At 57.2% G+C, this 26152-nt stretch overlaps 8 protein-coding genes across 8 annotated transcripts; 2 read left to right on the top strand and 6 right to left on the bottom strand.

Moving 5' to 3' along the window:
* Positions 1-1756: 1756 nt before the first annotated feature.
* On the top strand, positions 1757-3063 carry B0T15DRAFT_401822 (uncharacterized protein; the record flags this gene model as incomplete). Its single annotated transcript, XM_062865133.1, has 2 exons — positions 1757-2010; positions 2070-3063. The coding sequence occupies 2 exons, from the start codon at positions 1757-1759 to the stop codon at positions 3061-3063; spliced, it is 1248 nt and encodes a 415-aa protein (XP_062718922.1).
* A 177-nt stretch (positions 3064-3240) lies between these two features.
* Positions 3241-4385, bottom strand: B0T15DRAFT_264902 (uncharacterized protein). The gene has a single exon (XM_062863391.1). The coding sequence runs from the start codon at positions 4101-4103 to the stop codon at positions 3417-3419; it is 687 nt and encodes a 228-aa protein (XP_062718921.1). The 5' UTR covers positions 4104-4385; the 3' UTR covers positions 3241-3416.
* Positions 4386-4839: 454 nt separating this feature from the next.
* B0T15DRAFT_264889 (uncharacterized protein) lies at positions 4840-9247 on the bottom strand. The gene has a single exon (XM_062863390.1). It carries the CDS (start codon positions 8810-8812, stop codon positions 5123-5125), a length of 3690 nt encoding a protein of 1229 aa, XP_062718920.1. The 5' UTR covers positions 8813-9247; the 3' UTR covers positions 4840-5122.
* Position 9248: 1 nt separating this feature from the next.
* Positions 9249-9953, bottom strand: B0T15DRAFT_264888 (uncharacterized protein). The gene has a single exon (XM_062863389.1). It carries the CDS (start codon positions 9862-9864, stop codon positions 9331-9333), a length of 534 nt encoding a protein of 177 aa, XP_062718919.1. The 5' UTR covers positions 9865-9953; the 3' UTR covers positions 9249-9330.
* A 3349-nt stretch (positions 9954-13302) lies between these two features.
* Positions 13303-16092, top strand: B0T15DRAFT_264854 (glycoside hydrolase family 3 protein). The gene is made up of 3 exons (XM_062863388.1): positions 13303-13667; positions 13758-15212; positions 15297-16092. The coding sequence occupies exons 1-3, from the start codon at positions 13478-13480 to the stop codon at positions 16028-16030; spliced, it is 2379 nt and encodes a 792-aa protein (XP_062718918.1). The 5' UTR covers positions 13303-13477; the 3' UTR covers positions 16031-16092.
* Positions 16093-16232: 140 nt separating this feature from the next.
* On the bottom strand, positions 16233-18753 carry B0T15DRAFT_568821 (uncharacterized protein). Its single transcript, XM_062870783.1, has 4 exons — positions 18035-18753; positions 17487-17970; positions 17281-17417; positions 16233-17203 (listed from the first exon to the last, which is right to left on the bottom strand). The coding sequence occupies exons 1-4, from the start codon at positions 18463-18465 to the stop codon at positions 16468-16470; spliced, it is 1788 nt and encodes a 595-aa protein (XP_062718917.1). The 5' UTR covers positions 18466-18753; the 3' UTR covers positions 16233-16467.
* Positions 18754-19614: 861 nt separating this feature from the next.
* Positions 19615-22442, bottom strand: B0T15DRAFT_264814 (uncharacterized protein). The gene is made up of 3 exons (XM_062863386.1): positions 22329-22442; positions 21707-22261; positions 19615-21586 (listed from the first exon to the last, which is right to left on the bottom strand). The coding sequence occupies exons 2-3, from the start codon at positions 22065-22067 to the stop codon at positions 19785-19787; spliced, it is 2163 nt and encodes a 720-aa protein (XP_062718916.1). The 5' UTR covers positions 22068-22261; positions 22329-22442; the 3' UTR covers positions 19615-19784.
* A 1616-nt stretch (positions 22443-24058) lies between these two features.
* B0T15DRAFT_264828 (uncharacterized protein) lies at positions 24059-25593 on the bottom strand. Its single transcript, XM_062863387.1, has one exon. The coding sequence runs from the start codon at positions 25450-25452 to the stop codon at positions 24151-24153; it is 1302 nt and encodes a 433-aa protein (XP_062718915.1). The 5' UTR covers positions 25453-25593; the 3' UTR covers positions 24059-24150.
* Between the last annotated feature and the right edge of the window lie 559 nt (positions 25594-26152).

Genomic DNA, 26152 nt, shown 5'->3' with positions numbered 1-26152 from the left:
CTTTCCCATGCCTGTGCATGGTACTGGCTGTATCAGTATTCTTTGATGGTTCGATAGTGAGGGAAGTAATAAGCCTACTAGTATTTCTGGATCCGTGGAGTTTAAACACACTTTCACCCAAGTGTATAGGAAGATTGTCGCACATAGTTCCGCAAACCCACATTGGTTTAGGCATGGCATGGCAAGAAGCGGGAGTCCAGCGATGGATGATATAATTCCATCGACGCGAATCAAATCCTTGGGAGGTATCATCCCCCCAACGTTGGGAGTGTACCGTTGCGTGTGGGCGTGTCGTCCCACGGATCGACTACAGCGGTGGTGCCGGCGTGTCAGTGCAATGTTATCGTGTCCATCTAGCCCATATCACGGAAAGGTGCGCCCATTTTCCACTACTAGTATCGGATGGATGCTCTCTACGGTAGGTAGTGTGCAGCCTCGGAATCTAAGCCTTAGGGGCAGGAAGTTCCGCTGCGCGATATTACAAGTGAGGCCGGCAGGGGCTCATCATAGTCCTCAAGTCTGTCGAAGGACTACTGTAGAGCTTGACCCAAGCAATGTCACTCACGATGCGGGCGGCCCGCAAGGGACACGCAGGAGTTCGACGAAGCGGGACATTAGCTGATCGAAGAGTGGCCATGAGCAGTGAGAACAAGAAGTGACTAGCAAGGCTTTGCCGTGACGTATCCTCGGTGATCTTTCATGCCACTCTCAGCATGGTGCCGCAGCAGTAAACAATTACTAGTACTAGGTAGTATCCGATGGCGAGTTATACATATGTATGTACGTATTCTGCAGGGTAGGAGTGTTCGACATGGCCCCTCGAGCTCCGTACTTGAATCTGGACTTACGAACGAAGCTAAAGTGTTCAAAGTCACTACTATGCAGCTCGGTAGTAGAGATGCGACAAGTTCCATACAAGTTCCATGTTTTCACTAAGGTACTGTATACCTTGTGACCCAAATTGACACCGGTGGCTGCAGGACTATTTTGACGTGCGGCGTCATGTAGGGACGTGAGTGCAACTTTAGGTACTATGGCGGGCACGTAAGGTGAATCTGTTGAATGCCGTCTTCTTTCCTACCTAGTACCGGAGCCATCCACCCAATGGTAGGTATGTTTTGTGTTTCATATTCGTAGGCACGAGGTGAAAGTGCCAAAGCCGCTCCATGGTCTCTAACTTTGCTAAGGCAATGAAAACTCATATTAATGCCTTCTCTTGTGTTGACAGTTGGAAATTAGCACATGCCTAAGCCAGAGTCTTGTTTGTTTGCTGACACGGACACGGAGAAATGTGGAATGTCCAACACGCGATCCCAAGGACGCTTGGAATGGGATACCTTATGGGCCCACGCAAAGAGGGACGCGTATTTGTTTGACGAAGTACAAAGATATAATGATTAGTATCGGGCTGCTAAATGCTCGAAGCTGATGATGGTGTCTGTTACTCGTCGGGTCAGTTCGTGTTCGTCTTCCTTGCCTATCGACCTCCGCGGGATCCGAGACTATGCCCCGTCCAGCCAAAGCCCATTCCACCGTGTCGCACACCCTGGCGTCGGCCACCCCGCCACCACTCACGTACATCCCGCCGTTGCGCGATGGAGCATGTGGCACCACTCCGCGTTCGCAACAGCCATTGTGGGCTATGGTGCGCCGCGAGTTGGGCCAGACCATGGGCACGATACCGACGCTTTGCTGGGCTCTTTATGCTGATATGCTATCCCGGTCTAATTCCTCCTGGGTCGACAAGGGCGAGGCGATGCTCCGCCTCGCCCTTACTTGCGTCGAGATGGCCATGATGCTGGCGGCTCTCCCGCTTTGGCTCGTACTCCCCGGCGGCGTGTTCGCCATGTGGCTCGGTGCTTGCGCGGCTGTGGTCTTGGCCGTGTGCTGGATGCTCAACGGCAAGGAGCAGATGTACCAGTGCAGTGCCGGCTCGGGCTCGGAGGGCTGGATGATGGGCCAGGAGGCCGAAGACGAGAAGTGGATGTTTCTCGGTGGCATGAGGATGAGGTGCGCTCACACCCCACCGGGAGCTACTCCCTGATGAATTCCTCTAACCTTTGTCCCAGTTCCCGACACTGTCACAAGCACACTCTTCCAACACTGTCTCGTCTTTTCGGCCGGTCCATGACGTGCATATGCATGCCCACCTACGGGATGCCCTTCGACACAGTCGCCATGATGCTGCAGCGCTGTGTTGCCCTCCCGAGCCAGGCACGCAGAAACCTCTACTCTCAGCTGCGCTGCGCCGTGCTCGACGACGCCATGATGCGCTGCGTCGTCCTTTGCCACCACGACGGCGCCGTCATCGTGTCCCAGGCGGTCGCCCAGCTCTGCGCCGATGTGCCGCTGGAGAAGCTCAGCAAGCTGGAAATCTACACCTTCGGTGCGGCTGCCGCCGAGTTCGTGATGCCGCTCGGAGACTCCAACATGGAGTTGGAGCCGGGATATCACCAGCCCGAGGAGCAGTCAAATGAGGAAAGGGGAATGGGAATCCACATCGAGCATTTCGCCATGAAAGACGACCGCTTCGCCCAGATCGGCGTGCTGCACAGCGTGCGGCGGAACATGGAGGGCCGCTTCTGCGGCGGCGTCTTCATCATGAACAGGGACGGAAGCACCGGCCCGACTTCGCCGGAATCAAGCCGCATCGCTGTGCAAGCCCTCCACGGCTTGACAATGGAAGAGTACCTCATGGCTCTATTCCCAGCTCAAATGAATCATATGTCAGCCGGCGGTGCCACTGCCGCCCCGCCGCGCAGCGTCCTGGACGGCGTCATGACGGTTGACAAGGATTGCGCCGAGAAGCGCGAGATCGCCGCCATGAGCAACTACCACTCGGCCGCGCAGGCGAAGAAGGGAGGCAAGCGATTGAGCTGGACCGGCCTCGCGGCCATGGCTGGGCATAACAAGAACGGGATGGGCGCTGGCATGGTGGCGCTGGAGATGGCACGCAAGGGATGCAAGAATTGCGAAGGCCGCAGGGGTCGCGACATCAGCTGGCTGGCGCGCTATGTTAGCGCCGAGGAGAGGCTGGCCGCTGATGGTAGGCCGTCTCCGTAAAGAAGCTGGTGTTGTTGGCATGACATTCCACTGTGCACTACACGAGATGATGATGTCTTCATGGCTGCCGGGATCTGGTGTTGCTCGGCATTTTCTTCCAATTTGTTTCATCAATTTCTCTTTCTTCAAGGTTATTAATACTACTAGTAGTTATAGCCAGAACTTCACCACGAAATTCGTCAGCAGCGGGGGTTCCAAGTGATCGGATCCGCGAATCAGCTAGCATACCAGGTATCATATCATGGATTTGTCTTAAAACAGATCCATTCATACCTAGCTAAGGTACGAATATAGCGCTCGGTGCTCTCCCGGCTGGGAATGCGGCATACTTCAACAACAACCAGCCCAAACAATCACAGATCCCTCACCATCCACACATTGCCCCCTTCCTTCTCCCCGCCCGGATAGACCCTGAACCCAACCTTTTCATAGAACTTGACCACCTTGGTATTCTCCGCCGCCACACCCAACTGGATCCCGCGCCCATAATCCATCCCGGAACCCCTGACGCCCTCGACAAACCTCTCAATCATCTGCCTCCCCCACCCTTGCCCCTGCCACCCCTCCAACAGGTCAATATGCAGCATAGCCCGATACCGCTCCACCATCTCCCTCTTGCCCTCCACGCCGTCCAGGACCAGCCAATTGACGCTATACGCCTGCTGCGCCAAAAAGCCGCCATTCACCGCGCCGCTGCCGTCTTCTCCGTCCCTCGGACTCTCCAGCGTGTCCAGCTGCGCGGGCGGCGGCACATCCGCGCGCCCTTGGTCCGACTGCAGGACCTCGGCGACGTAGCGCGGGTAGGCGTCGGCGAGCGCAAACACGTCCGGAGCGCCGATGACGTAGCCGACAGCGTTGCCGTCGCCGTCGTCGAGGACGAGGCAGTTCTGCGGGAACAGGTGCGTGAACGGCAGCGTCCACAGGTAAGGGGCCATGCGCACCGCGGCGGGGGAGGCGAGCAGCGAGGGCGGGAGGGTGGCCCGGCAGATGTGTTTTGCGTTCTCTGTGTCCGAGGGCTTGAAGGGGCGGATGAAGGCCATCTTTCTTTCCTTTTTTTTTTTCTTTTCTTTTTCTTGGGTTTGTTTCTGTCAAGTTGGGGAGCGCACTGTGTGGCTGACACCGGTTCAGGTCTGAACCTCAATGGGGAGAAGAGGTTTGCTAACTTCAAGTTCGTTGCCAGTCTTCTGTTTCTGTAGAAAGCGGCCGGTAAATTTCTTGAGACTATGGCAACCGGCAGGTAAGGCGCGCTTTGGGTTAGCTAGGCAGGGACCTACTTTCTCAGCTTCGTAAACAGCAAGTGAGGGTCACTTCTGAAGTTCTGAGGGGTTCACGCAGCGGGGGGTTAAACCTCGGCGTACTCAGGCCAGGCGGGCCGCCAATCCGATGAATCTGTTCAGGGGTGCCCCTTTTCCGCTTCATGCCTGCAGTACCGTCCTTCATGGAGAGCGCCGCGTTCCGGCTAGTGAGAGAAATGTTGGACCACGGTCGCGTTGACACCCGCTGGATTGCATCCTGTTTAGATTGTTACGAGGCAACGTAGCCATCTACATCACAATCCTCTTTGCATCATATACTAGGGCAACTGCGGTATCCAGCTAAGCAAAAGCAAACCGCCGGGCGGCAGTGACTCCGCCACAACGCGACTCTTTCAATCCTTTCTCGCAAGAGCTACCTCTCCAATTATCCCAAGCTTAACCAAGTCGGCCCTCGGAATGGGACCTCCTGAGTATCACCCTTTTCCACTTTTGCCAAACATCCCAGAACCAGTTCAGAATCTCCCCAAAAAAGAGAAGGCGACATGAAGACAAGAAAACAAGGGAAAGCAACACCCGTAATCCACACCAAAGGGAAGTATAGTCAGCAAGAGGTATCTCAAATTCATAAGCCTCATATGGTGATCAATGGCCGTGCCTGCACTCCCGCGCCGCGCCGATAACCCTTCGAAGTGTAGAAAGCCGATTTTAGGGAACAAGCAGAACAAGTGGACAGGAAGGCCTCTCTGATTAAAAGGGAAATAAGTGTATAACTGGGGTGAAGATTAGCTCGTTTGAAGCCGCTTTCAGATCATACCGCCCGGCATGCCCATGCCATGATTGGCCCCCGTGTTGGACATCGCCACGCTCCGGGTAGCTGGTGGCCCCTTGGCAACAAATTGCGGACCGTTGTCCCTCATCCTCCCAGGCAAAGGCCTCGGGCCAGGCGCCTGTATCTCCGGATGGGGTTTCCGCAGCCGTTGGCGTTGGTCTGTATGACTGCCACCCTCGTGATCGGCGCCCGGGACACCGGTTCGGTTGCCTTCATAGTCGACATTGTGCGAGCCGTCATCGGTCTGGGAGGTTCGCGTGCGCGAATCTTCTCGTCTACGCCGAGGATTGATGGGCGGTACTGGAGGCGCACCCCCGCGGCTGTTCGACCGAGATCTGGGCCCGCCGTACGGATTGGGCCCATCACCCATACCTGGGACCATCGGAGGAGGCTGTTGCGGCGGGGGCGGATATTGTGGAGGCGGAGGATGGTGCGGCAAGGTCGTCGCCGGGACTCGGCTCGTCGACATCACAAACGTGGGCTCAGAGATCTCTCTCTTGTCAACAGGTCGCTTCAGGGGCCCTGACATGCCACCATTGGCAGGTCCCAAGGCCGGCGATTGGGCTGCTGATGATGCTTGTCGAGGACGCGGTCCCGCCGAGGTGGGAGTACCGACTGGCGATCCCGCGGGGCCCATGGCGTAGGGTGATGGAGATGGTAGTCCGATTGGGGAAATCGGGGATGGCTGCGCCGAGGGCGTGTCGAAACCCGGTCGCCCGCTGTGAAGAGCAAGATGAGGCGAAGGCGCAGGCGAAGGGACGCCCCGGCCGGGATACGGATAGGGCGGCATCATAGGTGAGCCTTTGATATCGGTCCCAGGCAGACCGGGAGAACGTATCATAGGTCGCCCGCTCCCCGGCGGCCCAAGCTGATCATGCGTGTTGGTGTTGGTCCTCAACCGGGGCGGGGGCGGACGACTGGCCGAACGGCCGGCGCTTGTTTCCGAACCACTCCTCGAACGCTCCCCTGACGGCCTCACCGCATCCGGTGAGCCGTACCCTTGCTCGTCACTTGGGTGCCGATGTCTATACGTGACGGGAGGGGGCCTTCTCTCTCCGCTCGGAGTACGTTGTCGCGGCCCTCGCTCTGCCCGCGCTGGGGGACGCATCTCCGTTGCCTGGTCGAGCGCCTGATCCGGAGACTGTGACGTCTGCGAAGCTTGGTGACGGGCTAGTGTCTCAAGCTCCTTTCGCCTTTGCAGCTCACGCCGTGCCTGTCTGAAGGCTCTCAAACCGGGGTGAGCGTTGCTGTCATCATCATGCTCATCCCTCGTTGAGTTTCCTTCACCTGAAATGTCCGCATCACGCATGTTGGGATTCGCCTGCGCTGCGTTGCCCCTGAAAACGTCCTCCTTCATCGTCTCCAGAGGAGGATGGTCCTTCTCATCGAAGGATTGTTTACCGAGCTGTGGCGAGGTGCTCATCGTTGCTGATCCAAGTCCTAATACCTTCAACCCTTTCGATTGTCCTGGTACGACGTTGCGTGATCGGTCAACGAGCGACCCACGGCTTGACTTCTGCTTCAGAATTCCCAACGGGTTCAGCGACTGTGCTGAAAGACTTGGAGAGTCTGCTGCCAATAGTTGCGGTGATCCAGCCCTACTACTGTCCGATTCGACATACGAAGTCAACTTCTCCCTGACGCGACGGCGAGCGTCCGCCAACTGGTTGGCGAACTCGACCGTTTCATCCTCTGTGGCGGTGCTAGACCGGTCCCCCACACCGGAGTAAGATGTATCACGCATAGATTGCATCTCCTCCTCTCTCCTTCCCGAAGACTCAAGAGGGTTGTCATAAGGGGGTCTATTCCAATCTCGCCCTGACGAGAACCATGGGTTCGACGTAGGACCCGACTCGGCGACCGTTGATGGCTCGCTCAAGTCGAGATTAAACCGGGATCCTGGCCCTGGAACATCGAACCCGGCGCCACTCACCGAGGACTCGATGCTTTCGGTACGGAGATGCTGACGAACCAGCCCGCTCAGCCCCGCAGCCGGACCTAGCGTCGGCGAGTCCTCGGGCGATGGTTGCTGAGAGTTCTCTATCGAAATTGCCGGCGTCGGACTAGGCGAGACGCCCATCGAAAGAGATGCCGGCACGGCAGATTGCCTGAACGCCGGGTGATCATTGTCAGAAGGCCGTTCGACATTGACCTCAGGCGGGGCTGGAAGTCCTTCCACATTGATAGCAGTTGGCTGTGGAGTTTCGATGTCGGTGACAGGGGTTGGAGGTAGCCTAGCATCTTCTGCTTCTGACCGGGCTCCAGCAGCCGTGACCTTAGTCCCGTCGTTCTGAGAATGCGAACTGCTCGTGCCATTAGAACCTGCCCTGTGCATCTGGGTCGGCGTTTCCCGGCCCTGTTGAAGCTGAAGCTGCCGTTGAACATATTGGGACTCGTCATAGGGACCTGGCGGCTTTTGGAACAAGCCCATTGCCGTTGCCTTCCCCACATCCTTGGGAAGAATGGGCAGGATTGGCTGTTCACCCGTTTCGCTGACTGGCGGGCTCAAAGGAGGCAGGCTACCCTGGTTGGGCTTGGTGTCTGTTTCGACTTTGACTCCCAAGCCCGATACGCCAATCGGCCCGCTGGGCACGGTCGGACTCGCCGACCTGAGATTTGGTGCACTGGCCTTTCCTAGAAGAGCGCGGTTGCTGCTGGCATAGCGGTCGGCGGGAGCGTCGGTCTGAAAGGTGGCATTCAAGCGTTGGCGAGTCAAGCTCTCGATCCGCGATAACACAGAGCCCTGATGCTCTTGCTTGTCCTGACCGAGACCTTGTTCGTACAGTCGTCGAGTCCGGGCAACGCTGCGCTCGGGGATGGTTGATGAAGTGCCCGATGCTGGCATGCTCGAGAGCGAATTTGTGTCTTTGGCGGCATTGGTTGCTTGTGAAGTGATGGATGTGGCCGCCGTAGAGTTGCGGGCCATGGTCGAAGCCGACGAGGTAGTAGATGATGTTTCACGCTTGCGGTTGTACCCAACAGGGGGGGGCGACTCCGACCGAGAGGGCTCAGTCCCTTCTCCTGGCCCCTCAGAACCTACGTTAATCTGACCGTCCACCGACCGCTCCTTTTCCGCCTGCCTCCAGCGCTGAAAGGCCGACAATGCAACATCATCGTCGTAAAGGGCTCGCCCGGTCAAGCCGCCGCCCGAGCCCGCTGGAATCTTGTATATTTTCTGCCTCCCGCCGAACAGGACATTGCCTTCTGTCGGCTTGGAACGGGCCATGACGCTTCCGCCATTTCCAGATTCTGGATCGTCAGATGCCACCGACGTCGTGCGAAGGAAATTCGGACCCCTGATAGACTCGACCTCGGCGATGTCGGATAAGCCACCACCACTCCCGGAAAAGCCGAAGTCGGCTAACCGAGACTGTCGTTTTGGATAGAGCACGCTGTCATCGCTCGCCTTGCCGATCTTGGTATTCGGGTCGTCCTGTTCCCTCAGCATGGAAAACCGTGCCGACAAGTTATTCATCAACAGACTGGTGCGGAAATCATCATTCGACGGAAGAGCATTGGAGAGGTCAAACTCCTTCTTAACCTCCTCCTGCTGCGCCTTCTTGCCCTTCCGGAAGAATGAGAGCGACGATTGCTCCGAGTCTTCGCTTGAACGACCGGCGGCGAGGTCGTCTTTCGCCTTCTTCTTTGTCCTGAAGCGATTCATCCTGACCACTACAACCTCTCGTCGAACTGCAGAAAAAGTCGAGTATCAAGGAAAGCCAGAGGAGCGACTGGAACAAAGCGCTCAACAGGTTCTTGATTTAAGACAGAGGTCGTGGTGATTTCATGTATGGCGAAGCTTGAGTGAGACGCCACACAGAGTTCGCCTAGATTATGCGGCCACGACGAATGCGATGCAGTAACGGTCAGGCTAGGTAATTTGCACCATCAGCACCAAATATCATGTTAGTAAGGTTCCGATGGCCCAAAGGGGCGAGCTTGGGAATGCCATTTAAACTTGTGCCACATGTCAGGGAGCTCATGGCTGCAACACGAACTTTCGGCCGGGCTAGAGTAACGCAGACCGGGTCTTGCATGATAGTCACTTGACCTTCATGTGCCAAAAGAAGAGTCAAGCGGAAATGTTGAATTAGGCTCTCTTACCAGCGGTGATACACCAAGGCTCGAGGCCTGCGTCACTGGGATCCACCACGTCCGTCGAAGCTGTGACCAAGAGTTCGTTCAAATACGGTCCAGATGAGGCGGTTTGGTGGAGAGGACCTGGACAGCTGAGGAAACTGGGCCGGAACGGACACGGTCGCGAGTCAGACCTGTCACGGTGATGCGGGACACCCCCCGCAGTGTGATTACCCAGAAGCAGCCGCAGTCGCGAAAAGGGGCGCTGAGTCGCTCGTATGTTTGTGGTAGGAAGAACCGTTCGATCGAGAGTCTAGGAGGACTTGGAATGGGAATGTCGGTGGAATGCAGTCGCCGATAAATGAGCGTGTTGCACGGTCTCGTGTTGATTCTCTTCCTCTCGTAGCACATCAACCCGAAAAGTCGCGGCGGGCGAAACCTGAGCCGCAAAAGGAACGAGCGAAGCAAAACGCGTATAGACGAACGACGAAAGGAAATACGAGGCTGTCCAGGACCTCTAGGACAAAACTGAGATTCTGGGGAGTTGGCCTTGAGTGTGTATGCCCATGAAGTTTCGGGTCTGGGAAAGGAATGGAGAGAAAACAATGCCTGGCAGCGGAGAAGCGCACACGCTCCCATGAAGATTGATGAGTGGAGGTCGAGCAGTTCCAGGTTCCAGGGGTCAAGCCGCGGAACGGGTGGATCTAGCTAAATCACGGTTCGCGGCCCCACACTTGAGCAATGTTCAGTCGAATGGACGAACGAAGCGGGCCGCGGATATCGAAATGGCAGGCCACTCGCGTGTGCTTGGACCTGCGTTTTGGAGCAGCATTTTGAGCGCACTCGGCCTGATTGGCCCGCTCTCAGCACCGGACAGGGCGGGGAAGGGGGACCGGTGTCGTCGGAGCTAATGAGCAGGGGGAAGAAGAAGAAATTTTGGAAACGGAGAGAACGAAAATGACTGGCTAGTGCTGTCTCTTTTCTGCCAATGGCCCGTCATGAGGAGACGATTTGCGAGCGGCGAGTTTTGCCTGGCCTTGGAGCCTGGTTGAAGGGTGTTGCTGTGTAGGTAGTTGCTACCTTGACCTCAACTTGCTCGGTAGTTCTCAAGCAGCCTGCGATCGCATGTGCATCTAGATGATGCATGGCCGAGTCTCAGATTTGGTAGCAACAACCCAATGTTCCAACCCTACATGTAACTACAGTACGTACTAGTACAGTACTACACGCGGATACCGACAGGTACTGCACAGGAGCGTGTGAGGCTCATTACATAAACTAGCCCATTTCTTTCTTGCCCTCAATCATGCATTACCTCTTGTCTTCAAGTTCATGTGACTGCATGGCCAGGCCTCTGGGCGACCTTCCTGATGGTATGTAGAAGAAGGTCCTCACAGCAAGTCGACCGGGATTCCCCCTGGTTTCCCCCTATCACCGTGCCGCATGCATGAATGCTTCTTCCCCATAGCCTCATGGCTGCGGGGCTTGGTTTGCTATCTGATCTGACACAGCAATCTGAAAACTGAATGGATTCAAACGGGCTCGGCCAAAGCGCTTTGCGCGACTCTTGTGTAGTACTATCAAGAGGTATAATCGAATGGCGACGGGACAACAGGCGCGACATGCATCGGCGATTGTGCAGCGGGACGGATATATCTTCTTGACAAACGAATGAGGGCTACCAACGCCAGCAAAACACCCTGAATGGTCAGAAACGAAGAGCTGCATTGGCGACGGCGATGGCGCCGGAGCCTCGAATGGGTCGGTTCTGTCTGTTCTCTCGAGCAGAATCGGGCTCCGAATCCCGGAACGTTCCAATCCCGATTGGGCTGCCCGACACCTACAAACATTACATTACCCACTCCCGTCACTGTTCACTTATTACTATAGCAATAACCGAAGCAGAGTTGAAGAAAGTTGAAGGCCACAAGTCCACCAGTTCAGTAAGGTATGAAGCAGCATATCTCGAGCATCCAGTTGCGCAGGACGCCCATGAAAGCATTGCAGGTTCACCACCCACAGTAATAGTTACAGGAAGGTTCCGCGTCGAAAAGACAAATGCTCCTCATTCTCCCGACTCCCGCAGCCCCCTGACTGCCCCCACCGTTGGATAATGACACCCTCCGAGTTCCCGTCCCACTCACACGGGTCGGCGAAGGCTTCCGCGAACCAATCAGGCACCTGTTCCTGACGCTTAACTGTTTATGGTTACGCTCCGTACACTTCGTACTTGTACTGTACAGGCGGAGTACCTACAAACAGTGTGAAACAGTGACATGTACACGAAACTTTTTAGATTGTTATTTTGTAGCAAAAACGCCGCGAGGAAATAGAGCTCGTCGTTCCAGTTATCGTTCGCCAACGAGTGTAGTGAAATGTACATGAAGACATCGAGAAAAACCAGAGAAAGGGTGTCTTGCTGCAGTCGGATGATAGATGCGTTTTGGAGTCCTGGCCCAGTTACCAGGTGGGTTCACATTTCATCTCCAAGAAATCGCATGCACTTGAGCACAGCGGCGAGACGGCAACGGATGAACAAAGGGAAACATGACCTGGAACCTTCTTCAACCTCCGTATTACCGAGCTTCTGGTTCTCTGTCATCGTCTGGGCAGTCCCCGGCTCAGCGTGGATGTGGATACACCGGATTGTTATGCTGGCACAGCTGGATAATAAAACTCCATCTCAGGGCTGAAACCTGGTACCTCCGTAATGGAGCCTGACCTCGTGGCAAATTCCCTGGTGAGCCCTGGCCAATTTCCATCGGGTTGGTAATACGGCGGGGATTATGGTGGGGCTGATGACCAAACAACGGATCACTAATGTTTTAATGGGAGGGATCATCGCCAACTCGATGTCTGGATTCCGGGCTGCGCGAATTGTTACATATGACGGACCTGGTGCTAAACACTATGTAAAGTACAACGACCTCGAGTTCTGACAACCGGCCCCTTATTAGCGAACAGGCGTCTAGAACCCGGCACTGTTGATATCCGAGAAGGCAAGTTGTGAGCATTGTACATAGTACATACTCCGTACATTACATCCAAAAGTCGTGCGATGGTGAATCCAAAACCGAACCATGTCTTGCGATCGTATTAATATCGGTGCGGTACTGATAAGGCCTCAAGCGGGGGGTACATTGAGGGACGGAGGGACGGGAGGAATGAGGATAAAAGCAAGGAGATTCCGTGATTCGGGCAGGTAGTGTAAATACAGATCAACGAAGACTTCGTTTCTCAATGAGCTTGCCGCCGTTTGCGGTCAAATCGTCTGGAGACTGACTTCGCACGCGGCACGCCTAACTTACACGTCCATGCGTAATTAAATACGGGCGGACGGGATTACAGTTTTGCACGAGCTAATATCGGCAGGAAAAGGGCTTTTTTTCCGCCTCTTAGAAATCGGGGTTTGGGGGAAGCGGCTCAACGCGAGAACCAAAAAGCAAAAGATCCTACCTTGCTCTGAGACCTCGCGCAATGCCACATCTGTGATACTCGAGAATGATGTACACTATGTACTGCATGTACAATTGTGCATCGCATACCCATGTTTCGTAGCGGCTCTACTGTGACTTCCCGGTTCCAGGTTTCTACCCTTTCCACCCATCATCGCACATACTTGTGGGCACTTTCTGGGAAGTATGTGATCTGTGAGCGACACGGGATTATGGCTGTCCGGGGGCGCAATAAGCTGCCGCGGTCCAAGGTAAGTATAGAAAGTATATACCTATGTACTACAAAGTTAGCTTATGTACCATAGTACACGAAGCATCCATCGAGTGCCGCTCATTGCCGGTGCGTTGGCCAGGGTGCCGGACACGAGTCAGCAGGTAACGTTATTACAACACCTACAAAGCCTATCACTCCACCTCCTGAAAGCGTGTTGCATCAAGACGAATAGCAAAGCGTCGATCTGAAATAAGCTCCCGACGAACACCTGGGCACGCTGCAAGCCTGGAATTGAGACGTTGGTTTAGCGAACACCGCACCCTAAAGGAAGGCACAGCCCAGAAATCCCGGGCCGGAACCCGGCACGTGCCCGGATCGCCCTTGCGCGGTGCCAAAGAGGCGGTCACCTAGCCCTGGGATCTCAGATCTCAACATAACGTTACCCGGACTGTCGGCTCCAAAGCATTACTCTCCCGTTCTTAACCAAGAGCAGACCCGGATTTGGTACACGAGTACGAAAAAATTAGCTCGGACCCTGCACCCCGACACTGCGAATTATGCACGCAGGTATTCCCATGCCTCCATGGAGTTCCTAAAAGGCGCTTACAGCATGCTTCCCCACAAATTCCGGGGCGGCCGGGACCCGGCGGAACAGGCCGTATTGAGCACGAAGACGGTCGTCTCGGTTCTCTGCGCCGCCTGCTCGTTGCAAGAGGGCGCTGGAGTGCCCGATTTGCCAAACCACGGACTTAGCCCACCGGTTTATCCCTCTCGTAAGATCCCCCTTTCCTCATTTCCTACTTCTTTTTCTTCGTCCCACCGCCGCCGCGATGTTATTCGAAGCACTTAACACGGATCCGAAGCTCCGGGAAGCGGTTCCACCAATGGCCGCTGGACCACGGCCTATGACCGGGCACGAGACCTGGTGTCGCAGATGACGGTTGAAGAGAGAGTCAACATCACGCAGGGCTGGCCCGGAATATGCGTGGGCAACACCGGCGAAGTGCCCCGTCTGGGCATCCCGGCGCTGTGCTTCGCCGACGGCCCCTCGGGCATCCGCGGACAGGAGTTTGTGTCGGCGTTCCCGGCGGGGATCCACGTGGCAGCCACCTTCGACCGGGATCTCATGTACCGCTACGGCCGAGCACTGGGTGATGAGTTTCACGGCAAAGGGATCAATGTCGCGCTGGGCCCCGTGGCAGGTCCGCTGGGGCGCGTGGCCAAGGGCGGGCGGAACTGGGAGGGCCTGAGCAACGACCCGTATCTGGCCGGCGCCGGCATGGGCGCCGTCACGCGCGGCATCCAGGACGCCGGGGTCATTGCCACACCCAAGCACTGGCTGTTGAACGAGCAGGAGTTCCGCCGCCGGTGGACCGAGCTGGGCGATGCCGTCAGCGCCAACGTCGATGATCGCACCCTGCACGAGCTGTACGCGTTCCCCTTCATGGATGCTCTGCGCGAAGGGGCTGGGGCCGTCATGTGCAGCTACCAGCGAACGAACCACTCGTACGCCTGCCAGAACTCCAAGTTGCTGAACGGCGTCCTCAAGACGGAGCTCGGCTTCGAGGGCTTCGTGGTCAGCGACTGGGACGGGCAGATGTCTGGCGTGGCATCCGCCAACGCCGGCCTGGATCTTGTCATGCCCCGTGCGGGCTTCTGGGGCGACAATCTCGCCGAGGCGGTGCGCAACGGCTCGGTGAGCGAGGAGCGACTCGGCGACATGGCCATCCGCATTCTCGCACCGTGGCACTACCTTCACCAACACACCGCGTATCCGCCGCCAGCTATCTACACCAACACGCAGAAGCATTTCCCCGTGGACGTGCAAGCGGACCATGCCAGGCTTATCGAGGAAATCGGCGCCGCGGGCACGGTGTTGGTCAAGAACGTCAACAACACGCTGCCCTTCAAGAAGCCCAAGTTCCTCTGCGTCTACGGCTACGGCGCCGCCCTCAAGGCCAGCCCCTGGCAGAACCGCGATCGGTATGGCGGCGGCTACGAAGACAACTTCGGATGGAACACGTTCAACGGCACGCTCATCACCGCCGGCGGATCGGGCGGCAGCTCGCCCCCATACGTCGTGTCTCCCTTCCAAGCTCTGCAGGAGCGCGTCGCCCAGGACCGGGGCATCCTTCGATGGGACTTCTACTCGGAGGACCCCACGCCCTACGTCAACGCCGACGCCTGTCTGGTGTTCATCAATGCCTACGCTTCGGAGAGCTTCGACCGCCCCAGCCTGAAGGACGACTTCAGTGACCGGTTGGTGCTAAACGTTGCCTCGTGGTGCGCCAACACCATCGTAGTAGTGCACTCCGCCGGTATGTTCTTCACTCACCCTCCTCCTCCTCCTCCTCCTCATCCTCTTGGGTCTCCATGCTCAATTAATCTGCCATTGACAAAAGGAATCCGCACTGTCGACGCATGGATCGCCCACCCCAACGTAACGGCCACCCTCTTCGCGGGGCTGCCGGGTCAAGAAGCGGGCCACAGCCTTGCGTCCGTCCTTTACGGCGACGTCAACCCTACCGGACGTCTCCCGTACACAGTAGCCCGGTCGGAGTCGGATTACGGCGACTTGCTCAACCCGACCACCTCATCCGACCCGTTCCCCGAGGCGAACTTCACCGAGGGCCTGTTCATCGACTACCGCTACTTCGACAAGCACAGCATCACCCCGCAATTCGAGTTCGGCTTCGGCCTGTCCTACACCAGCTTTGCCTACGCAGACCTGTCCGTGTCAAAGACCACAACAACAACAACAACCACAGACCTAGCCGAGTTCCCGGACAAGAATGTCCGCATCGTGCAGGGCGGCCACCCGGCCCTGTGGGAGGTGGTTGCGCTGGCCAAGTGCACCGTGACCAACACGGGCGCGGTGGATGGCGCCGAGATTGCGCAGCTCTATGTCAGCATCCCCGGGGGGGACTCGCCCGTGAGGCAGCTGCGTGGCTTTGCGAAGGTCGGGCCGCTCGTGCCCGGCCAGGAGAGGGAGGTTGTGTTTGAGCTGACGAGAAGAGATTTGAGCGTGTGGGATGTGGTGGTGCAGGACTGGAGGTTACGGAGGGGGGTGTATGAGATTTGGGTAGGGGCTAGCAGTCGGGATCTGAGGCTGAAGGGGGAACTGGAAGTCCGCTGAGCGGACCAGCATGGGAGGCATAGAGCATATGCATATGAACTATCGTTCTGCATTCTTCAGTGATGGTGTCTGCTCCACCGGTGATATGGTGCCAGTGTTTTCGAGGACTGGTTCTTGCAGTTCGTGCTCGTGCGGCTTTTTGACGTCTCACCTCCGGACACCCGATATGGCAAACGAAGGGGCAAACTCGGCTCATGGTCCAAGCAACTGCGTCGCATTAAGCCTAGGGCTGTACGGGGTCTTCAGCACGTTTCCCCGGACTTCAATATTCCTCGATTCCGCGAGCTCCGATTAGTAATTATCTACCTATTCATATATATCATCAGCTCATCAAAATAACGCCACAAGGTAACTACGAATACAATCGTAGAACAGTAACATTGACACGACTCGAGACCTCCCTCACCATAATCCGCACCGCCCGGATCCCTACCCGGTCACTCTTCATGCAGCCGTCCCTCCCCGTCCTCCTCCTCGTCATCCTCCTCCATGCCCCAATCCTTCCAGCCCTCCCCTCGCACCCAACTAATCCCCTTCCTCCACGGCCCCTCTTTGACGGCCTTCACATCCTTCTCGTACACAACACCAGTCAACATCAGCGCCGCTACGAAAACCCACACATCCCCTCCCTTCATCGCCCTCCACCACCGCCTCTTCACCCCGACCTTCCACAGGCTCTCCACGCTGACCTTGGCAGTGGACAGGAACAGGCTCCGGCTGCCCCGCCGGCCATGCTCAAGCAGGGCCCAAATACCTGCGAGGAACCCGCCCAGGAAGAAGCGCTGCGTCGGGAGGAAGGCCCGGGGGAACCAGGCCTGGAAGAAGCAGACCGACGACCAGGCGGTGGCGAGCGACCCCGTCAGGAAGCCGGCCATGCGCAGCGCGTTGGACACGAGCTGGTGCAGCGTCGACAGCGGGAAATGGTACAGCGCCGAGAGGCGCGGGATGAGCATGGCCGAGTAGACGACAAAGAAGAAGCGCGTCAGCGGCGGGAAGGAGCGCAGCCAGAAGGCGAGGAAGGCGCGGCTGCAGGACGGGTCGGAAGGGTGGAGCGTGGCGCAGGAGAGCGACGTGATGAGCGGGTGGGCGGGTGATGTGATCGAGGAAATGGCGGTCAGCGAGGGAGGGAGAATATCGTCCTTCAAGGGGAAGAGCGTCGGGGAGATGAAGGCTCTAAGACGAGTATCGGCAGGTTAGACACGGTATGGGAAAGAAACGTGGGAGGAGCGGAGCGCGTCAGAACAACTCACGGCCAGTGAAGCCGCGCCATCTGGGAGAGACTGTCGACGATCTCGCCGGCTTGTGGCCACCTGTGACCTGAGGGGTAGTTCTCCGGCTTGGGCTGCAAATAAGAGGTCGAGTTCTTGAGGATGAGGTTGCTCCAAAACTGAATCACAAAATCCGTTTGTTAGTTCCCCGATCCCGGTGTTGGGAGCGAAAGCCCAGAATCACTCACCGATGGAAAGCAGTCTCTGTCAAATACCAGCGCATGCAGCAACTGCCCAAACGCGAACGGCTGCAGCATCCAGCTGCCCCACCACGACGGCCGCGTGCGCTTCCGTTCAGGCTTCCCGTTGGCGTCCTTCTCCCAGCCCCATATCATGCCATTGTCCTCGGCGCAGTTCCACCCAAACTCGAGCGCGCGGAAGATCATGTACAGGGCAATGGTCACGCGCAGCTGCCGCGCCGGATAGACGCCCAAGGCCAGACCGGCTAGGGAGGCGCCTACGGCGGGCGCGTACGTAGATGTCAGCGCGCGGGCTGTCCTGGGGTTGCGCAGGCGGAACGGTGCTGCTGAGGGGTCGAGAAGGTGGGCGCGCAGACGGTTGAAGAAGCGGAAAAGAATGCGATACAGCAGCAGGATGGTGCTCAGAGACAGCGAGAGTCGGAGCGCTGCCGATTTGTGTAAAGGTTGTTTCTTTTGTGTTGCTGATGCGGGACTAAACAGAACCGTGTCAGCTTGTCTCAGGCCCCCAGCACGACGTGATGGGGGAACCACCGTACTCCTTTTTTCTCCCTGTCAACCTCGCCAACACCACGCCCCAGAGCTTCATCAATGCGCCGGTCGCGACGAACACGCGGATGGAATGCCGAATTGCCCGCGCATTGTAATCATCCGCGCCGTGCACCGCGACAGCCCTATCTCCCTCGCCCGCCCGGCTCTTCCCTTTGCCCTTGCCTCCCTTGCTGACCGACGAGGCGCGCCCTCGAGGGCCGTCTATGATCCTCTGCATTGTGTCCACCGTCGGTGCCCGTTTCTTGAGCGCTCGCGACCGCGATATGACGTATTTGTGAAGAGCCGCATATTCGCGCGCCGAGATCGTGTAGCGCAGCGCGTTGCGGAGGACGGGATCTGTCGTCGACTTCGCCGTCACGGACGGAGCGCTACTGGGACCCGCGCCCCGGGACGTTGGCGCTCCAGCCCGAGACGCCATCGCAAGATTGAGTTCTCTTCAAATGAGGGTTGTAGAACGTCGACGCGCTCGAATCACAAAACAGCCCCTGAGAAACCAGGGAGAAGTGACAAACCCAATGGAAAATCGACCCTCAGACCCTCTCGAAGTAATGTTGTGCTTGTTGATGCCCAAGCGCGCTTGTGTCGCCGGATACGCGCGTTACACCGGATATTCTCACCAATACAGGTGGACTGACAGGAGATGGGTCGGGAATTCTTTGTTGCAAGAGCATCGAGGAATGTCGCAGGAGTTGTTGTCAAGGCTGACTGGCATCATATGCATTGACGCCATTTAATTAGCGTCACGCAGGGAACCTCGGTTCTAAGCTGTGCCAAGCTTCCCCAGAAGTCCCTACCCCACATTCACCTTGTTTGCCGGCACTCCACTGTCGGCCTTTCAAGCCCCTGAAATCGCAGGAAATGGGGAAGGCATCTGATGCCCAATGCTTCCTTGCAATGCTGATGTGCGAACAAGCCACTCTGCAGAATTCTTAGAGTGCAGTTGTTAAAGAGAGCAGGCAACTCAGTATCAACCAATGCCAATAGCCTTACAGTGACGACATCAATACTTTCTCAGAGCCTCCCTTGCTTGTCACCTCGCTGAGAGTCCTGCCTTTTCACCCAAGAGATGCTTTTGTATCCGTGACCTATAGTCATAGCCCTATGCTTTTTCACCCCTCTCCCATGTTGTATACCGATGGAATATTTCTATCATCACCGAGACGACTAACTCCGGTTCTCCTAACCCAATCCCAACGCCTCAGGGGCAAAAGAACAGCCCCGGGTATGGAAGTGTTGTTGTCCCCAGAAGCCCTCCTCAAGGGGAGACGGCTCCAAATCGGTAGTCCCAAAGCAAAAACCCCGGAGCAAGACCAGTTAACAGGTCTGCAATACGATGACCCGCGCCCGCCCAGTAAACAATGGACGACCAACACGAAATTCGCCGCCCAGCCGTCATGACCCGCCCAACCATGTTCCTAGGACCTCGCCGCGACCGCAAGGACCGGGTGTAATCCCATGAACAAGCGGAAGGGGATACCCGGAAAAGAGCATGATCAAACCCCATTCAATCAACCGCTCCTGCCCTCCGGCCCGCCCAGCAAGGGCAGGCGATTTTGTGTAACCGTGTTACTCCAGACGCAATGCAAAAAAGATTAAGCAAGGGGTTGACGGTGATGGAAACTGCAAGAGAAACTAACGCACGAGGAAAAGAAAGGTAAGCCCAAGGACCATGCCAACCCAGGTTCCCAAAGTCATCCAGTGGTGAAAGCTGAGGGTGCTCGGCCTTGATGTCAGGCGTCAGGCGCTAACGCTGGAAGAGGTGGCGTGCGACCACGTATGGACAAGGTATGGGAGGTCTCCAGGGAATACCTCTTCCTTAAAGCCCATATTGTTGACCCAATAGTCGTCCATATTCCCTACAACCACCGGCGCTGCTGCATTCTCGACCCGTTCTTGGTAGGCACGAAGCTGAGGTTCCGCTTTCTCTAGGGCTCGCAGCCGCCTCGACTCCCGTTCGGCGACAATGTCGGTTATTATTGACAAGCGGAATGACGGGCTGAGGTCTCCGCCCAACTTGGCCAGATGGGGATGCTCCAAAATCTGCTTCAGGAGCTCGAAGGGCAGATTGAGCAAGATACGGGAAAGGATGGTGTCGTTTGCGGTCGGAGCGCGGCGGGCCGGGGGCTTGTCAGAGGCATCAGGGACCGCATGCCCGCTCTCGGCCGGGGAGATGTCTCCAAACTTGATCTGAGACAGGCGAAGGTTGGATGATACACGCGGGTTACCCGGCATCTGGGCCTGGGCCTTGGAAGGCTGGCGGCTATGAACGCCGCGTGAGGTGCCATAAGCAGCTGTGGGAGCATTCGACTTAGAAGGCGTAGGGTTCGAGGGCGGAAGACGTGGAAACCCGAAGTTGGCCGCACTGGTATCGAGCACGAAGTCCGCGGGGAAGTTGTGGACGAGAAAAGCAAGGACCTGATCCACAAGCTCCGGCACGCCAAAGCCATCATTGCGCGGCGACATAACCACGACTTTGGAAATGAACCTGACAGCCTCCTCGATCGTGTTCCAGAGGAGAAGGCGGCTGGCGCGGTGCACAGCAACGGAATGTACCCACGGGAGCTGTAAATACCGCGCAGTGGCAACATAGCTAAGGGCTGTCTTGAAGTCGTCCCTGACATCGCGGAGTCGGAGTTCGGTGGGAAGGATACCATCGGCAAGGCTCCAACCATAGAGAGTACGGATGGAATACCAAAAGACGTCGGACCGCATGTAGCCATCGTTGATCTCGAGTGAGATCACGCCACCCGGCGTGGTTCCCTGGGCTTTCATAATTCCGGCAAGCGTAGGGCTGCGAGAAAAGATGAAGCGGTGACCGGGAGTCCTGAGTACGCGGTGAAGCTGCCGGTATCCAGGATGATCGTGGAAGTCGGGAGTGTCGGGGAAACGAACCTCGAGGACACAGTCGTTGAAGGTACTGTCGGTGATGCCGTGTCTCAGGAATGACAAGGCTTCATCCTGGTCGAGCAGGCTCTGGTAGCCCGGAACTGGGCCCGCGGTGGGGTGCACGGTGCCATTCATCGGTGGATTCATTCCCGGGGCACGGATCGGGCCCTGTCCGGCCTGCTCCGCGATATACTCCGCATGTCCGTTGAGACCGGCGTGATGGTTGAAGGCAGCGTCCTCTGCCTGCGCCGACGACTGGGACCCGTGGAAGCTGTGAGGAGTAGGCGGCCCATGATGACCAATTACCTCGACAGCCGGAGATACCAACAAAGGGCGCCCATACCCGTCTACAGGGGCAGGCGGATACGGGAACAGGCCTGGGGGAGGGAAACCACCGCCACCTGAACGGGGAGCGGGCGACGACGCGTTGGAGTCATAAAAGCCACTGAACATCAGGCTGCCACTGCTGGGGTGAGGTTGATGGAAGGTAGGCCGGTTCATCACAGCGGGGTGCGGGGCAGGAATGGGACCATCGGGAACCAGACCGGATGTGGCCATGACTTGGGGTGCAACGTTGGGTATTCCCTGAGGTCGATGTTGAGCAGCAGGCACTGCATGGTGGTCACGAGACGAAGGAGAAACCGTAGAAGTGTCTATAATCAAGGCCTGTAAGCAAGAACTGCGCCGACATGATGCAACGAGAGACCAAAAGAAGCTCATGGGAAACCGACAAGACAGAGCGCCAAGTCGCATAGGAAATCATGCCAACATACCTCTTGCGCGTCCATTCGGAGCTGCGACGGAAGCAGATGGCTCCGCCTTGCCGACAGTTTGAACGGGAGCTGCGGGAGGGGTTGTGGCATCAGCATTGTCGGCAGAGTTTGGGCCAAGCTCGGTCGAGTCGCCGTTCAGCGGCTCTTTGCTGTGTCCCGAGCCATGCGAACCGGATTTGTTCTCGGCTTGTCGGGCGCCGTTCTGGCCCTTGGTCGGGGGCGACGTTGCTGGACCGGCAGAAGGTGGCTTATTCGCCGGACGTTGAGGGTAGTTGAGGGGTAAGACGGGGACAATGGGCCTGTTAGAGGGCCGAGTAGCGACCTTAGCGGGCTTGCCCGTGGCTCCATTGACTGCCGACATAATGGTCCGGCGAAGATATTGTAGCAATTATTCGATAACGAAGCGGAGACGGTCGGTTCCAAGGAAGGGCGGAGCGGCGAGGTGCCTAGAGTCAGGGTCGGTTGAGAGGATGGTGGGTTTGAAAAGCCCGCCGCGGTACACCACCTCTAGCTAGCGACTTTCCCAGAAATTGTTGCGACGCGCAACCTGGCCCGCTGTTTGACGTCAGCGTTAGCAAGAGGCACGGAAGTATCTAGCAGTCGCAGCGGAAGAGAGCATTACCATTCAACGCCGCAGTTGGGCTACGCAGCGAGCAGAAGGTCGGCGGGCGACGTGAAAGTCGAGGGGTTTGTCGCCAGCAACTGAACCGGGCACATTCAGCGCGGGCAAGCAGGAAAGCGCAGTTCAGTTTCACCGAAATCGACCCACACAACGATGATGCCAAAATTTTGACTCCTCCCCGCCTAAAAATATGGCATGGTGCTCTGATTGGCTAACCGGCCTCATGGTGCTCCGCCGCCTGACGGTTCGGACCCCGGTTTTGTGTGTGCGCTGAGCTGACCGCAACGCGGCAACGGAAGTCGAAGCGTCACTCTCACATCACGACTTGCACGCTGGTTTTACTGTCGGATGGGGAGTGTGGCTGTTATAATTAGGTATGAACCACACTTTCCCAAAGCTGCTTATTAGTACCTTCAACATTGTCAGATGGGAGCTGTAGGGGGCTCTGATACGCAGACCACGTGGTTCAAGCCTTCAGTAACTGTCCAACTAATAATAAGCATGGAAGCTCCTTCGGCCAGAATAACGTTAACAAGTCGTACACCAGCATCGTGGTCAGCCGGATAAATGAGGCTGCTAATACTGTCTCTTCTTGTCATTTACCTCTTCTTTTTCTTGATTGTTCTCCTTTTTCATCTCATCTTCTTAGTTTCAGGTTCTCTCCTCTTTTCTCTATTTATTCCCTTCTCGCCTTATCTTCTCGGTCAGATTTTACGTTGAAATTAACTTAGTGTCCGGCTCTTTTTGGATTTCGGGAAGGCGAGATCCAGTATATATAAGCGTGAGCATGACAAACTTTCCATAAGCAGCTGCTCAACGATGCAAACGCCATCCGAAAGAGACGTATCTCCGTTTGATCTCCATAGAAAGCGGTGAGACAATCAAGCTCTGGGTTCGTATGTACTTGTGTCTGCCGGTGTTTGCTCTGCCAAAGGTCGCAGCTCGTCGCCGGAAACATGCGGCTTGGTTGTTAGTCCAGAAGAACACGGCATGCCTTAAAGTACAGACTCCATACTCGCAGTTATTACAGAATATCACGCTGCCCGCAACCTGAAAGATTTCTGCTCCCTTGTCGAATGCCCCCGCCATTCAAGCCAATGCGGGGGAGGGGTCGAGGGCAGCCGGCGGCCATCCCCGCCAACAGACGATCCGGGCTGATCCGACCATGCGATCCACGGGCTGTGTCTCGCAGACTGGCACAGTCGCACTCACACCCAATGCCCGACGGTCTAGAACTCCAATGTTCCACGGCAGCTCCTCCGGACTCTCTGGGGACACCGACCAACAGTGCGGCCTAGCAGTAAGCTGCAATGACTTCCGGTATGACCGGTATGACATGAGTACCTGCCTAGGTACTTTGGGCGGGACTCATGGTTGCGGAAGACAAGAGCGGACGTTGCCTTTTGACGTAGACATCGGTGCTGGATTGGCGACTTAATTCTCTCATCTTCTCTCCTCTCTGGGCTGTTTCCCGGTGTCTGACCGTAAACAACAAGAGCCCATGGCAGGTGGTTGGAGGATTCGGGCGCTGCAGAAAGGTATGAGGAGAGAGAAATACTGGTCAAAAGTGACGAACGGCCTCTGTGACTGGGAAACGAGAGCACAAATCACACCGCCACTGATGGGAGTATCAGCATCAATACGCCACCGGCCTCATGTGCTACCAGTCCTACTTATACCGGGTGATCCCGCTCACATGGGTTGCAACTAAGTCAAACGCTCCGCCGGAATCCTCCTATAGGTAGCCGTGTCAAGGCGGATGTCAGGGACCAGTTATTACGCACTAGCTGGTCCCTCCCGTCCCTCGTACCGTCCGCCCGTGCTACATGTGCAAACGACTCCATCCCGGCAACGAGCCCAATGACCCGGAGCTAACGGCACCCGAACTGGCGGCCGCGGGGCTCGGAATCGCATAGAAAGGCGGATTGCGGCTTGGGCTTGTGTAGTGCTGCTCTGGACTCTTTCCCTTGTCCAGCGGCTCCGTCGGCATCCCGGCCAGGTACGAGCCCTCATATTCGTTGTTCTCGTCGGCATCGCTCCCATCCAGCGGCGGCGGCCTCCTATAAGGATAATGAGGCACGGGCTCCCCGTCCTTCCACAGCGCCCCTGAATCACACATGGCCGTCGCATGACTACCGTTGTTGACACGACTACCGAACTGCATGGCCCTCCCGTCGGCACCGCCGTCCCTCCTCATTGCCGCCCTCAGACCAGCCACGATCGCACACCGCGGATCGCCCAGGGCCCGCCGCTGCCAATCCCACGGCCCATCCGACACCGCAACCCTCTGGTCCGCCGTGCCCAGCCGCTGCCCATACCGATTCATCACCACGCTCTCCGCCGTCAGCAACCCGGCCCCTGTCGCAAGACTTCCTCCTCCTGTCTCGCCGCCGCTCACAAGCTGCCCATGACGAACAACAACAGCCCCAAGCTGCGCCTGCGCCGCCCGCCAACGGAACGGACAAGCCGCGTTCGCACACGCCGTGATCCCGAGCGTGCACCGCGAATCAAACCGGTTCGACGCCCAGTCGCCACACCCGGCGCACTCCCAGTACACCGGGTCGACGAACCGGGGCGACGCGTGCAGGCCGCCGACGGTGCGGATCAGCAGCTTCGCCTGGCCGTCGCGGCCCAGCGGCCCCGCGTAGAGCGCGCAGTTGACACACTTCCGGTGGCGGCAGCTGGTGCGCCAGCAGACGTCGAAGCTCCCGTCGTCGCCGCCGCTGCTGCTGCTGGCCTCTGCGCTCCCGTCGGCCGGGTAATCCTCGTTCGTGTTGTTATTATTCTGAGGCACGTCGCGGTCGTGATGGTGGTGGTGTTGTTGGTGGAGAGGAGCGGAAGAAGAAGAAGAAGAAGCTGGAGGAGGACTAGGATAGTGAACCATCCCCACGGGGTCGGGATACCCTTCCTCTGCGCAGCGGCAGCACAGCCAGCGGTTGATCTGGGTCTGGGCGGGCGCGGAGCCGGTTGGGTAGCGGACGGGGAAGGCGCGCAGACTGGTGTGGGGGACAATACACGGGGACGGGAGGCCCTCGGTGGGAAAGGTCAGCAGGGTGCGGGTTTCGGCTGCGTCAATAATAATGGGAAGCTGGACCGGGTGCGGGATTGGTGGCCGGTAGGTCATGGCTGTCTTTCCAGCCGAACAGATTCTGGGCGTGGTGATGATATAGTATGATATGACGCTGAGCGAAGTGGAGGGAGGTCGTAAAGAGAGGGGAACCTGGGGTAGCTGGGTGCGCTACCGTCTAGACACCTACCTACCCATCAGCCTATATATGAAACAAGTTCTGGTATCGGCAATCCCCGCGTAGGGAACGTGGTCAAATAAGGCCGAGGACACACAAAGAGGGGGAAAAGGCAGTTGGAGCCGAGGACGTCTCTCATGGAAGAGCGGGACGCGCCGCATCATGGCGCGACACTGACAGTGTTGTTCACCACCACCGACCGGGGCAGTTGGCTCTCCTCGAGTCCGTGGGCCAGGGAAGCGGCCTCACGGCTGGCGGCATAGCGACAGTGATTTGGCTCGTCGCACACTGCAACCTCCCGGTTCGAGCTTCTCAAAACGCTCGTTTGCTTGTGCTTGTCAAACGATGCCGGGGAATAAGATCTCTCCCAGCGTATCACGGCAGATCCTGCCTTGGAACGAAAGCATGAGCAGGTTCGCGGAATTGTACGTGACTGGGCAATGCATTTCGTCCGCGACGGGATTTCTGATAGACACACACACGATAGGGGTTGATCCTTGCAAGCCACCGAGAGGAGCACCCGGAAACAGCCGTCTGAAAAGAGCACAAGCAAGGAATCTCGGGCCAAATGGTGAATGA

The sequence above is a fragment of the Chaetomium strumarium genome, assembly GCF_033439665.1.
Source record: "Chaetomium strumarium strain CBS 333.67 chromosome Unknown B0T15scaffold_6, whole genome shotgun sequence".
NCBI lineage: Eukaryota > Fungi > Ascomycota > Sordariomycetes > Sordariales > Chaetomiaceae > Chaetomium > Chaetomium strumarium.
Note: the sequence above shows the minus strand (reverse complement) of the source record. Positions and strands in the feature narration are given on the sequence as shown.